The 15,016-nt window shown below is 35.2% G+C and overlaps 1 protein-coding gene across 1 annotated transcript in view; it reads right to left on the minus strand.

The window, feature by feature from the left end:
• Window positions 1-15,016, minus strand: part of CAPZA1 (capping actin protein of muscle Z-line subunit alpha 1) — a 48,316-nt gene that overhangs the window by 13,356 nt on the left and 19,944 nt on the right. The window contains exons 2-5 of the mRNA XM_080802372.1: window positions 11,398-11,461; window positions 8,803-8,854; window positions 5,275-5,338; window positions 824-1,030 (exon numbers count right to left, since the gene is read on the minus strand). Of these exons, the coding sequence (XP_080658498.1) occupies window positions 824-1,030; window positions 5,275-5,338; window positions 8,803-8,854; window positions 11,398-11,461 (387 nt within the window). The remainder of the gene's footprint in view (window positions 1-823; window positions 1,031-5,274; window positions 5,339-8,802; window positions 8,855-11,397; window positions 11,462-15,016) is intronic.

The raw sequence follows: 15,016 nt of genomic DNA on the forward strand, positions 1-15,016 counted from the left end.
AGGGAGAGCTTTCTTTGTGCCATTTTCCAAGCATTTCATATGTCTTATTAGCTCATTCAATTCTCACAACAATCCTCTGAGGTAAGAACTATTATTTCCATTTTTTTAGTGAAAAGGCACAGATATGTTAACTGATTTGCCCAAGGTCACATAGCTAAGTGGCAAGACAAGAAATCAAACCAGTTAGTATGGTTTCAAGTTAAGAGCTCTTAACCAATATTCTATTATTGACATTTAACTCATCATCATTACATATGAAAATATTCTAACAGAGGTTTTTCTTAATCATATCTGCAATTTACAAAGGAAAACTTATGATAGAATCAAATTTATCGTTTTTTTAATATCAAGAGGTAGTTAAAAAAGTCAAATTATCTGATTAAAAAAATAGTTCAAATAGTTCTGACAATCTAATGAAAGCATCTAAAGTATGAAAGAAGTAGCTTTCTATAAAAATGCCTATACCAAAAAGTCATAAATATGGCAATAGCTGCCTTGACAATCTTAATTTACTTTTCTCCCATGTCTAAAGATGTTAAAAACTTTTTTTGATGGGTATAAGGCAATTTCTAATGAATAAATAAGACAAAGGTGAAATAGGATACAATGAAATTTAAAATTTTAATGCACTGGGATTTTTAAAAAGAATTTTCCATATAAAATTTTCCATTTATACAAACTCTTTCAAAAATGAATTAGGGAATAAAATACAGATGAGACTCTAAGAAGAAAGAAGTGATGTTTGGCTGGCCAAAGTCCCCAAAGGATAAGATAAATGTAAGAAATAAAACATTCTTTAATATTAAGCAGGCAGATACTTAACAGTACAGAAGCCGTTGGAATAATGATCTTTCACATAGGCCCTTAAAGCATTGTCACAGGATTCTCTCCAAGACTTCAGACCTCCATCTACGTCCTCTGGCTGGGGGTCACTTGCTTCTTTCCGTAAGTGATCAAACTTAAAGGAAATTTTGTTTCTTGGATCTAAAAATCTGCTATTACCCAGGTCACCATGTTCTGTAATTAAGACCTTCCAAAGAATAATTACAAATATGAGTAACTGTAAAAAGACAGTTCTTGTCAAATTTTACAAAACAAATAAAAATTCTGAAGACAGTTAACTTTTCATTTATACTTAGATTTCTCTTCCATAATGATTTTTCAATCAAGTCACATAATATTTTTTAATTTCATTTCATTTTTTAAGTAAATTCTACCCCCAACATGGGGCTTGAACCCATGACCCCAAGATCAAGAATAGCATGCTCTACTGACTGAGCCCGCCGGGTGCTCCTCAAGTCACATTTTTTATTCTTTTTCCTTAAGATTTATTTATTTGAGAGAGAGAGAGAGGGAGAGAGAGCTGTGGCGCGGGTGAGGGGGAGACTCCACGCAGAGCCTAACGACGGGCTTGATCTCATAACCCTGAGATCACAACCCGAGCTAAAACCAAGAGTTGGACGCTCAACCGACTGCACCACCCAGGCACTCCTCACATTTTTATTTTTTTTTATTTTTTTTAATTTTTATTTATTTTCTTAAATTCTCACATTTTTATTATAAAAGTGTTACATTTATGGTTAAGTCACCTACCTCTAAACCACATCTCCCCATCTACCCTTTATTTCTTGGTTTCTGTCTACTGTATTGCCAGTGTATATACCTTATACAGAGCTATAACAATAACTTATCGATACACTTTTATATTCTCTTTTTACATATTTCATAAAACTTTCCCAGTCATTATATTTAGCATTTAAAATAGGTAATCTATTTACTTGGTTCAATAATGAAAAAAATTATATAAAGTGAGATCTTTTTCTCACCTTTCACTCCTATCCATCAAATTCCTAATAAATTTTCCCTTCTCCACAAGGCAACTGACTATTAATTTAGAGCATGGTTCAGCATGGCATTTGCCACTTGTTTTTGTAAATAAAGTTTTACTGAACACAGCCCTGCTTGTTTGTTTTTGTATCGTCTATGGCTGCTTTCCTGAAACACCAGGGTTGAGAAGTCACAATTGACTCTGTCCAGCAAAGTTGAAAATATTTACTCTCTGGCCCTTTCAAAAAAAGGGTGTGCCATGGGCTCCTGGGTGGCTCAGTGGGTTAAGCCTCTGCCTTCGGCTCAGGGCATGATCTCAGGGTCCTGGGATCCAGCCCGTGTCGGGCTCTCTGCTCGGCAGGGAGCCTGCTTCCCCCCATCTCTCTGCCTGCTGCTCTGCCTACTTATGATCTCTCTGTCAAATAAATGAGTAAAATCTTTTAAAAAAAATTGCCAATCCCTGACATATTCTTTCAGAGTTTCTTTTTTACAAATAGAAGCAAGTATGAATATGTATTCTAACTCCCCAATCCTTTCTTTTACACAAAACTACACAAAAACTTAGTTTTTTTTTTTTAAACTTAATATATCTCGGAAAACTTTCGTGGTAAGTACTCAGAGAACTCCTTTCTTTATGTTACAGTTGCACACTACACCACTGTATGGATATACAAAAATTTATTCAACCAGTCTTCTATTAATGGGTAGTTGGGTTGTTTCCAATCTTTTGCTATTATGAATACTGCCACAAATGTCCTTGTATGTTCATTATGTACAAATTATGTACATGTGCCAAGCATGCAGGTGAGATAAATCCTTTGAAGAGGGACAACTAGGTCAAAGGGAAAATGTATTCCTAATATTGATATACATAATATAGGGTGTCGTACCAAGTTACAAGCAGTAGAAATTATAATTGTCATTTAATTTTTTAAAAAGAATAATTTTCTAGTTGAACTCTCTGTTAGGCAGATAACGCTTTGCGTGTGTTGAGTTTCATTTATTTTCCCCTAATTTCCCATTTGTCTTTTGACACATTTACCATTTTTAATAATCACATACAATTTCATAATAACTGACATACCATAATATACTTACTTAATCATTTCTGAATTGAAGGAGGTTTAAGCTACTTAGAGTTTCCATTATTGAAAGCTACTATAAGTTCTACCATAAATAAAATCTTCTGCTTAAAAAAAATTCTTGGGAAAGAGTTCCTAGTTTTGAGATTCCTACCCTTATTACCAGACTAACCCTTAAAAAACTTGTTTATAATGATAGTAGGAACCATGAATGTAACTGTTTCCTTAGTCTTCCCCTCATAAATCTTTCTCATTACAATTCTGCAACTTTTATAACTAAAAGGTTTATTCACATTAAATTTTAACCTGGATTTCCTTAATTACTACTTCTGGGCAATCTAACACTTTTCTAAGTTTGCTTTGTTACTTCCCACTTATGTGCAAGTGGTTCGTGTCTGTTGCTTATTTATTCACTGTACTCTTGGCATCATCCTTAGGTATCTGAATAACCTCTTTATGCTTGAGAAACATTTACTCCTTTTTAAACCTTATTTTTAAAACTTTTTATTATGCAAAGGTCACTTTCTTTTATAAACTTTTTAAAGTTTTTATTTATTTCAGTGCTCTCTATATTCAATGTGGGGCTGAAAATCACAACCCTGAGATCAAGAGTTGCATGTTCTACCAACTGAGGCAGCCAGGCGCCTGCCTCCTTTTATGAACTTTTTAAATGTTTCATCATTACTTAAGTTATGATTCCCTTTCCATTTCCTACTAAATTTTTATGTTTAAAAAAATATTTAACCTTTAAACTCCACCTGGAATTAATCTAAGTGTACAGTTGGCATTGGAAATCAAAGTTAGATTAATCTCATAAATTTTATCAATTGTTTCCTTTTCCCCTTCTGTTTTATGTTACTTAGGTGCTTTCTGATTATTGCCTTGTGTCTTTCATTATTAGTCTTCTTTCATTTGTTTTTCTTGATTAGAATAATCCTGTATGGTCTATTTTTCATAGGAATTGTATGAAATCTATTTGAAAAACCAAGTTTCCATATCATTTATGTTTCTTATTCAGATAAGCTTCCCATATTATTTATACTTCTAATTCAGAAACACGGCATTCAAATCTATTTGATTTTCCATTTATTTCCTTGATTAAAGTGTGTGTGTGTGTGTGTGTGTGTGAACTGTACTGTGGAGTTTTGCTAGTTTCCAATCTAATATTTATTCTCTGCTTTCCCTTACTAACAGGACTGCAAAGATTTTCAAAAAGACCGTGTGTACAACTAATAAAAAGACACTTTCCAGCTAGTAATGACAAAGTGATAGGAGTTCTGTCAATAACTTATCAGTGGAAGTTGCTTTTAGAAAGGCCAATAGCACCTTCTGCAATTTCCTCTTTTTCCCTTCCTGGAACATGGATTCAGTGCCCTGAAATGGGGCAGCTCTCTTAAAGAGCATGATAATGAGGGGTACCTGGGTGGCTCAGTCAGTTAGGCATCTGCCCTCGGCTCAGGTCATGATCTCATGGTCCTGGGACTGAGCCCTGTGTTGGGCTCCCTGTTCAGCAGGAGGGTGCTTCTCCCTCCCCCTCTGCTCCTCCTCCCCACACATGCTCTCTCTAAATAAATAAATAAATAAATAAAATAAAAAATGTACTAATATATTACATTCACTTAAATACCTATTAAAAAAAATAAACCAGCACAATTCTACATAGGCTCCTTTATGTTCTAGCTTAATATATCACAAAGACCTTCCCAGATTAATATTCCCAGGTCAGTATTTATATTGGTTTTCAATGACTACATGGTATTTTGGTCTATAGATACTTAATTTAATGTTGGGAATTCAGATTGTTCCCAATTTTTCACTATTATAAACCTTGCTTCAAATAATCTTTTTAAATACATTTACATGCTTATTTTCCCAGGAGAAATTCAGCATTTGTGGGTTCAAGGAAGATTCAGACTTTTAAAAAGCATTTGGTATTTAGTGACACACTGCCTTTGAAGTGTACATTAATAACTTTGCTAAGTCCTGTTATACAATGTTAATAATGATAATAATGATGGATATATTTGCTTTGTTCCTCTATTTGAATAGGGATGCCTAATTTCCCATACAATGTCAAATTTGATGTCTACCGTTATTCTTACCAAGGAGAATTATATAAAGCTATAAATTTGTGTAAAACTTAACTCTTATTTTCACTATTCTTGCTAGGGGCACCTCACTTTTCCTGTCAAAGAAACTCCCAATATTATGAGAGAGGAAGAATTTCCTAATATGTAGAACATTTACAAAAGTTATGAAAACTAAGACATGAATTTATTCAGCATCTTATCCTCAGACATTTGCTTTGGTTTCTAAGATTTCTACCACCACCCAGGCACAGCCTACCAAAATGAACAATCATTACCTGATCTTCATATCCTTCTATCTTCACAGGTGTGAACTGATCCATGTTATACTGGGCAAATGCACTGTTTTTTAAAAAGTAAAAAAAGGAGGGGGGGGGAGAATAACATATAAATACAAAGGTAATTCACATAATAGTGAAAGAGAATGTGAAAACACTCTGTGGTGCTCTTTCCCTCTAGGCAACTCGTGTTTTCCTAATGCCTTCTAGCTTTCTGAAGGAACTCTTCTCCACAGAGATCTCAGATGTGCCCCAAACTCTGAAATTATCTTTTCCTCTTCACTCCTAGGCTCCAACAGAAGTCCCCCTTAGATTATTCATAAGTTTTAAGAAATCAGTTTCATGAATTACCAACAGTTTTAATCATTTAGACAGAAGCTTTTAGTAATTCAAAAAAATCTTCAATTGATGCACTATTTTAGTAATGCTGTCTTCTTTATTCTGGGCTCTCTGAGGTAGGGCAGGTAGGAGAGACCACAATTGCATGTACTGGAAGACATCTGACATGGGGAGAGGATAAAGTAAGAGCTGAGCATGAGTAAAGTCTAAGATGAGAGTTTAAGGCATTAGAGATTATCTGAAAAGGGGGATATAATAATCAAAGTGCATGCCTAATGTTATTGTTTACTTGTCCAATGCTACACTCATAAAACTGCATTTTCAGTGGCTCCCTAGTACATCTTACAAAGTAAGTAAAAAGGTAAAGTGAAAGAAAAATGGTAATAAGCTGCAATGTAAAAAAGCACAGCACATTTACAAAGTGTCAGTCTTCTCACAGAATTCACTTGGCAAGGCAAGAGTTAAACACCTCTCTAGCCCAAGTTTAACTTTACTACAACACCTACTAGACCACTGTTTTTAAGCAGACTATTAAATTCTTCCTAGACTTTTCGAGAGAGAGACCAAAGAAACAGATATTTAAAGCTAATCTTCAATCCTTTCATTTTAAGTTATTATTGCATTTTTTAATTAATCATTTCCTCATAACACAACCCCATTTACAAAATGAGTCTTTAACACAGTGGTTCTTCAGAAAGGAATATAAATCAAATGTTCATGGACAGTCATTTTTTTTTTTTTTAAAGAAAAGCTTAAGGAGTGAGGAGTAAATAAGTACTCAATTCTAAAACAGATCCTAAGATTATAGATTACAAATACCAACATCAAAATTTGTTAACATTTAACCCCATCTCAAGAAAATGGTATCTCCATTCTACCATTCATGTGGGCTAAAAACTTGAGATCATCTTTGATTCTTCTTCTCCCAAATTTCACATGCAATCCCATCAGCCAATTTCCTAGGTTCTACTACCTTGATACATATTCAGAATCTTGATTTCTTCCCATCACCCTTACTACTACCACTCTAGTCCAAACTGCCATTTATCTTTGAACTACTGCAGTTAAGTGTTCTAACTACTCATCTTGCTTCAATCTTTGCCCCCTGCATAGCAACCAGTGATTATTCTAAAATATAATCTCATCAAGTCATTCTCTGCTCAAAACACTAATAATCTGCCCTCTCTTTAAAATAAAATCCTCTCTTTAACATGGCCTACAACATCCTACTTAGTCCAGAATGGCTGGGAATTATCAGAGAATGGTTCTAGAGATCAGAAGCAAAGGTAGAAATCCAGGGAAGAGTAAATCCAAAGTTGTTCAGGCCTCCTTCATTTTATATAGAAGGCAATAATGACGAGGATGATGATTACTCAAACATTTACTGAACACTTACTATGAAGGACTATGGCCAAGGGACTGAAGCACCTCATTACAGAAAAAAAACCTGAAATTTTCATCCCTGTGGAAAATCAAATATTTGGGCATAAGGCAGTTCTCCTTTAGTAAGAATGTTCTCTGAAAATCTAGAATCTATAAGAATCAGAATATTTATAAAAACAAAGTTTTATTGTCAGGGCAATTAAAGCATCTGAACTAAATTCCACTGTTACTCCTAATTGGAAATGGGACAATAGGTTTAGGATGCAATCAATCTTGGATCTTGCCATTCCACTTCCCACCTCCTCTTCAGCAGTACCTTACCATGTGAAAGACAAAGTAGATTTATTTTGGGTAGCTCTCAAGGATAAAACTAAGACCAATATATTGCAGGCAAGGAACTTTCCTTGTGAGATACTGAATTCCTTATTATTAGAAGCATTCAGATTGGATAGCCATCTGCTGACAAAATGTAGATGAGGTTCTTTCAATGACAGGGCAGAGATAGACAGGGGTTGAACTAGCAAATCATGAAAGCCTTTTTCTATGGCACTCTATGCATCTAAGAGAAACCAGCACCAGCACTGGAATGTATCTTTGGTGTGTGCCTAAATAATGTATAATTAGAATATCATTCATGATGACAATTATAGTGATGCTGAACAAATGTTAGGGTTTGGAGAATCTGGTCCCAAAATGAGTTCCAAAAAAGCAGCACGGACACAGGGCAGAAGATGACTGTTTCCCAGGCAGCAGCTCTTAAGACAGTTTTTTATAGCTAAAATCCAACTGTATATCATACCAAATGCATTTATGATAATTATTTGTTGCTCTACATCAAAATCCTCGTCCAATCCTCTTTACCCCACCCCTTCCCAGTCATTATCCTTTTCTGGTTTCCTCTTTACAAAGGAACTCTCAGCCAATTAGATAAGACAGTAATTGAAAGAGAATTTTGTATGTAAAAGAGAGTAGTGATAAAGCCTGATAACAGGGGGCCTTGAAAGCTAGACAGTGTTTAGATTTTAAGAAAACAAAAACACACATCACTATAATGTTTTTGAGGACAATAATAAAATGAAAACAGTACTTTAGAAAGATTAATTAGCCTGACAGTGCTAGGAAATCAGTGTCTGGGTTGAATAACCATGCTACTATTCTACGGTTAACTCTATTATGGCACTTTATGAATATCTACTATTTTGTGGCAATTTGAGAACAATATTCCTCTATAGCAGCATAATTTTTCTACAGCTAGTGTTTAAAAAAAATCCAACATGGGGACGCCTGGGTGGCTCAGTTGGTTAAGCGGCTGCCTTCGGCTCAGGTCATGATCCCAGCGTCCTGGGATCAAGTCCCACATCAGGCTCCTTGCTCAGCAGGGAGCCTGCTTCTCCCTCTGCCTCTGCCTGCCACTCTGTCTGCCTGTGCTCACTCGCTCTCTCTCCCTCTCTCTCTCTCTGACAAATAAATAAAAAAAAAAAAAAAAAAAAAAAATCCAACATGAACTAAAAGGAGTACAGAAGTAACCCTAACAGCTCATATTAAGCTCTGCTTTAACAGGGAAAATCTGGGCAAAAAGAAAAATTAAAAAGAAAAAAAAATAAGATCATATATAATAAGCTTAAAGGAAGTAAACAACATGGCATGTTTTCTCCAAGAAAAAAATACAACTAAAATTGCTAAAACCAACTGCTTTATATTAAAAGTATTTTATTTTAAACTTAGTTTTCAGGGTACAAATTTATTATCAACATAGTTTATCTAAAATTAAAATAAATATATAAGTGGATCTTGTAGGATACTTACTGTGCTGCCCCTTCCCTGAGGAGATTGTCATTATTAAGTAGTAGCCGGACATCTGAGGAAAAAACATTAAAAGATGTTAAAATTGAAATCATTAAAAGATGTTAAAATTAAAATTTTAAAAAATGTTAAAATTAAAATTAAAAGGATGTTAAAAATTAAAAGGACGAACTTCAGAAAATTTTTTAAAAATCAGGCTTTGCAAAGTTAGTTTTCAGATATATGTACACACAGAAATTCTTTGTTTTTTTAAAATATTTTTGAGGGGTGCCTGGGTGGCTCAGTGGGTTAAAGCCTCTGCCTTCGGCTCGGGTCATGATCCCAGGGTCCTGGGATTGCGCCCCACATCAGGCTCTCTACTCGGCAGGGAGCCTGCTTCCTCCTCTCTCTCTGCCTGCTTCTCTGTCTACTTGTGATCTTTGTCTGTCAAATAAATAAATAAAATCTTAAAAAAAATTTTTTTTTTTTTTTGACAGAGCGAGCACAAGCAGGGGGACCATCAGGCAGAGGGAGAGGGAGAGGCAGGCTCTCTGGTGGGTCTCAATCCCAGGACCCTGGGATTACGAACTGAGTGGAAGGCAGATGCTTAACTAACTGAGCCACCCAAGCACCGCTACATAGAAATTCTAAAAACGCAAGTGACAGATGCTAATGTTCATAAATTTGCATGTAATTATTTGTGATACAATAATCTAACAGTAACTTTTTGTTTTAAAGATTTTATTTATTTATTTGACAGAGATCACAAGTAGGCAGAGAGGCAGGCAGAGAGAGGGAAGCAGGCTCCCTGCTGAGCAGAGAGCCCGATGCGGGGCTCGATCCCAGGACCCTGGGATCATGACCTGAGCCGAAGGCAGAGGCTTAACCCACTGAGCCACCCAGGCACCACAACAGTAACTTCTCAAAGTATTTCATAGCAAATGAAAAACATGGTTTAAAGAAAGTTATAGTTAGGACTATTAATTTTGTATCTAAAGAATCCTTTAAAATGAGATTAAGAACTGGAGGTTTTTCTGTAACATCAGACCAAGAAAGCTGGGCAAAATTCAATCAGTGGCAGTGAAATCGCTGAATATATTTTTCTATGAAGGATCTAATGTAGGGGACTATATCCTTTTAAAAAACTGTGTGTCAAAAAAAAAAAAGGCTGTGTGTGTGAAGAGTCTAGTCACTCTTCTTTTGGGAGAGGAGAGTCCTTGTTATATAAGAAACTATCAAGCATTAACTCTAATAGAGAAGACTATAAGCCAAAGGCCACTGACTCTTAGGGCTTCGGAAAGAGGCTGGCAGAGGCCAACGTGTAGCATGCCAATAAAAACCAGCCCTCATGCCACAAGTAGCTTGCCAACTTTTTTTTTAATAGCTTGCCAATTCTTAATCTAATGCTTCCATATCAATTATTCTCATGATAGTCCTGTAAAGTACATTCAGTTGTCAGAAATAAAACAAGGGACTTCTAACTACAAAGGCTATTAACTTGTTAAAACAAGAATTTATCAGAGCTAATCAGCTGGATAAAGCTCAAGTCGTAGGAAAACTTCCTAAAAGCTCAGTTGTTGAAAATTTATATCTGGTCAATATGGAAAAAAGACCAGAGAAAACAAGGCTGCATTAGTTTCTTTTGCTATTAGTGTTCAAAATCCACAAACAAGTCTATAAGGAAGAATGTTTGGATTTATTTCTATTGTATTATTTACTCCTTATAGTAAATGTTTACATGTTCTCCTGGTTACTCTTTATCTACATCATGAATTTTTATCGGTGGAGATTACTGATTGTTCTATGATGTATAGGGCTCTGGGCCAAGTACAGATAAATATCATCATATAGTTCCTTTTAAGTTAGTAGCTGTCTAACGTAAAACTTCAATTTCAAAATACATGCTTGCGCAAATGAGCCAAGATGCACAAAGAACTTTACGATGAATTTAACAACTTAAAATGGGATTATAATGATCGATTTTATCATGAAGTTTGAGATGCCTCATCTACATTTTTCATTCTATATTATGTTAAGACAGTGAGTAGCACAGAAGGTTATAAATGTATTGGAAAAGTGGTTCCCAAACTGGCTGTGACTCAGAATCACCTAGGAGAACCTGATAAAACAGATTACCCAATTCTACCTCAGATCTAATGAATGAGAAATCCTAACAGGACAGTAACGCTAGAAGCTGTGTATGTGACAAGCCACCCAGACGCAATCAGTTCAGCCCCAATGGTTTTAGAAAGTGTCCTGTATGAATTACGGGCATGTCTTGAGTGAAAGCACTGAAGAAACTTAAGCTATGATTTATAATGATATAAGACTATGAAAACAATTTAATATTGCTTCTCTACTTAATCAGTATTAAACTACTTTAGATCTTTTCTCACATAAGATAGGTAACCTAATTTATGGGTTAAGAATTTGCTTTTGACTCAGACCTGGGTGAGAATCCTTGCTCTGACACTTGACTAGCTAGGTGACAATGGATAAGTTACTTTCACCTATTTGAATCTTGACTTCCTTAGCTATAGCTATAATGTGCTGTAAGGATTAAACGAGATAACTTATATGTAATTAAGGAGAGTTTAAAATATACTAATATTTACTCACCATTGAACACTTCATTAAATTCCCCTGGGGGTGCATGAGTGATGAATTTAGCAGCTATGCGCACCTAAAGAGAAATAAAATGAGACTAATATATAAAAGAATATAACAGATTACAAAAATTTCATCACATTCCTTGAAATAACACTTCCTATTTAAACCTTTACTGCTTAGGAGCAAAAAAAAATTTTTTTTTCGCAAAATATCCCAAAACTTTTAGCATCAATATAGCTTAGTCCTGATTTGGGGATATCCACGCTGCTTTGATTAAGTTTTATTTTTCTTTAAAAAGCTGAATAATCAGTTTTTGGTCAAAATATACTACAGTTATAGCTTTGTGCAGTTGGCAGTATCAAAGCCAACGAGGTTTATCCGAACACAATTATTGCTAATTTAAAACTTTCCCCCAAATATACCACAGTCACAAAAAGAGAAATCTATGATCCTATTCTCATAAACATTTAAACAAAACTAAATAAATTAGTAAACTGGTAGGATACCAAATTGTGTTTATGGTGTTTATAGCCATGCAGAATGGTTCAATACTAATAAATCAGTATAAAGGAGCAAACCCTTGTGATTCTCTTAACTCATGCTGGGAAAAAAAGACAAAATTCAACACTTAAATATCATAAAACCACAGAACTACTAATTTGGGGTAGGAATAAACTTCTTTAACTTGAAAAAGGATTATCTACCAAAATTCTACAGCGTACCTAATAATGATGCAACAATGCAAGCAGTATCCCCTAATTTTAAAAATAAGACAAAATGACATCACCTAAACTATTAAACACCATTAAAGGTCCTAAAGAATACTACAGACAAAATTTCTTCCGTTCTTCCTTCTAACTCCCTCTCCTGCTCCCTATTGCCATTCTACTTTTCTGGATCTCCTATTAGAGATGGATGTTGAAATCATAGAATCTAATCTGCATATCTCATTTTTTTTCTCCTGGATTTTTATCTTCTATTGTTATTTTATACTTTATTTGGGGAGAAGGCCTCAGAGCTCCATTTTTCAATTCACTAAAATGTTCTTCAGTTAAGTCTACTTTGCTGTTCAGATAATTATTTTAACTGTCCTATTTTAAATTTCCACAACTTTTATTTTTGTGTGTGCAATAATCTCTTGAGTCTCCTTGAGGGTATTAACTATACTTTTTTTTAAAACTATACTGACTTTAAAGTCTTGTTCTATGGACTGTCTCCTAAGAATTTAGATCTGCTTTTTGTTTGAGTTTGGTGATTTTCTTTCATAGTACTGGTTTTCCAGAAATGTTTGGTGTTTCTCCTTGAATTTAATTTAGCTTATCTGTTCTGTTTACCTGCAGTTTGTCTCCAGTGATTATAGGGGAGGGAAAAAGTAGACTTGCTGCTGGGTATGAACAGTGGGTATGAGCAGATTAATTTCTGACGGTGCCTCATAAGGGCCAGAGGCTACCTGAAGTACTGCCCTGCCTCTCTGCTCTCAATGCTCATTCTCATGCTATATTCTGAGGACAAATGGATTTCTGTCTGCAGTTTAGGCCAAATGGGGGAGAAAAGAGGAGCCAAGTGGTACAGTTCGCTTACAGAAAAGTTCCCCCAATCAATCTACACTAAGATTCTTTTGAGTCTTTTCTTTCTTGCTCCTAAAATAAAGTTTCTCCATGGGGCGCCTGTGTGGCTCAGATGTTAAGCATCTGCCTTTGGCTCAGGTCATGATCACAGTGTCCTGGGACTGAGCCCTGCATCAGGCTTCCTCTTCTGAGGGGAAGCCTGCTTCTCCCTCTCCACTCCCCCTACTTCTATTCCTCTCCCGCTGTCTCTCCCTCTGTCAAATAAATAAATAAATAAATAATCTTAAAAAAAAAAAAAAAAAAAAGATTTTTTAAAATAAAGTTCCTCCAAATGACTCCTACTTCCAAAACAGTTTTCTTTAATGTGCTTTGGGTTATAATTTCTTCTCATCTTACTTCTCACCACTATGAATTTACCTCTGCTTTCTTTCTATGAAGAACTGCTAAAAAGTTTTGGTTCAATGATGGCACTCCCACTTTTTAAAAGTTACTAGTTCATTTCTCCTCTCATTCAATTTTTCCCCACTCTTTCCATTCTAATAAGGTTTGGCATAAACCATGAGGTGAAACCATGTGCTCAATCTGCCATATAATTTAATCTCTTAGCTCTCATCAAGTCAAATGTGAAATACAAAGAATGTACAAACCCATTTAAAAGAAAAAATAATCTGGAGTATCATTTGGCATTATAAATATATAATTATGATGTTAGCAATAATAGGACTGACCTCAAATGAGTCTCACAGTATAATTCTAACACACTATGACAGAAAAAATGATGAAAATTCCCTAATTTTTGATGTGATAATGAGTATGAGGATGATTCAATCCACTGATGAGAGGCAAAGAGGAACATGATACATCTACTAATAAACTAAGCCCTACTTTCCAAATAGGCATCCTCTGCTGACCTCTTAATTTTCTTCAAACAATTTATTATTTTTTAAAGATTTTATTTATTTATTTGACAGAGAGAGACACAGCCAGAGAGGGAACACAAGCAGGGGGAGAGAGAGAAGCAGGCTCCCCGTGGAGCAGGGAGCTCAATGTGGAGCTCGATTCCAGGACCCTGGGATCATGACCTGAGCCAAAGGCAGCTGCTTAATGACTGAACCACCCAGGTGCCCCTCCTTCACACAATTTAAATTTTTTGCTGACCCAATCAAATTAAGGCTACCATCAAAGTCAAACCATTCTTAAGCAGGAAAAAGAATTTCAGGAGTCTTGAAAATAAGGCTGGGAACTGAGAAGAAAATAAGAAAAAGACAAAAAACACTTTACAACTTTAGGTTTATACAGAAGAGATCTTATATGACTACACTCTTATTCTAAGAATAAAAGAAAAGCTGTCCCATGGACAAACTTATTTCTTCATCAAAAAAGATCTACTGATTGTGGAACAAGGCAGACCAGAAACCTGGATTCTAATTACTAGCTGTGTCAGTCCATTAACTAACTGGATTTGTGATTCTAGAAACACTACAATCTAACTAACCTTTTTTTGGTCCTGAATTTCCTCATTATAATCCAACTCCTAAAAGAGATGAGAATATCTGCAAAATTTCTTTGAGCTATAAAACTCTACCTGATTTTTTAAGACTAAGAAAACAAAACCCGTATGTGTGTGGAAGCAGAGGTAAGGAATCCGCACCACACACCTTAAAATATTCTATGTACATAAAATTTGAGAACCCTGTCATGACAGGGTAATTACAGATAATGTATTATTTTTCTGGGATGAAAACTGATGGAGATTAAGAAGAAATACTCCATAAAGCTCTTACATTAACAATAAAAAGAGCAGCTCTAATTAGGAAATAAGAAATGCTGCTCGACTCATGAAAATTACACTACACAGGACTAACAGTTCCCATATGGATTGCCAACTGTGTATATTTGCATTGGCCTGTGCAGTTAATCATATTTCTGTCCTCATCAACTGTTGCTGTCAATCACTCATTTAAGAAATTAGTAAACCTACTTTGACAGCAAACTATTTTTTAGTCTATTTGTGGCAAATCTGCTGAGTGGCTGTGGTCTATCCCACTTCTGTCCAGGTG

Source organism: Martes martes (assembly GCF_963455335.1).
Source record: "Martes martes genome assembly, chromosome: 4".
In the NCBI taxonomy this organism is placed as follows: Eukaryota; Metazoa; Chordata; class Mammalia; order Carnivora; family Mustelidae; genus Martes; species Martes martes.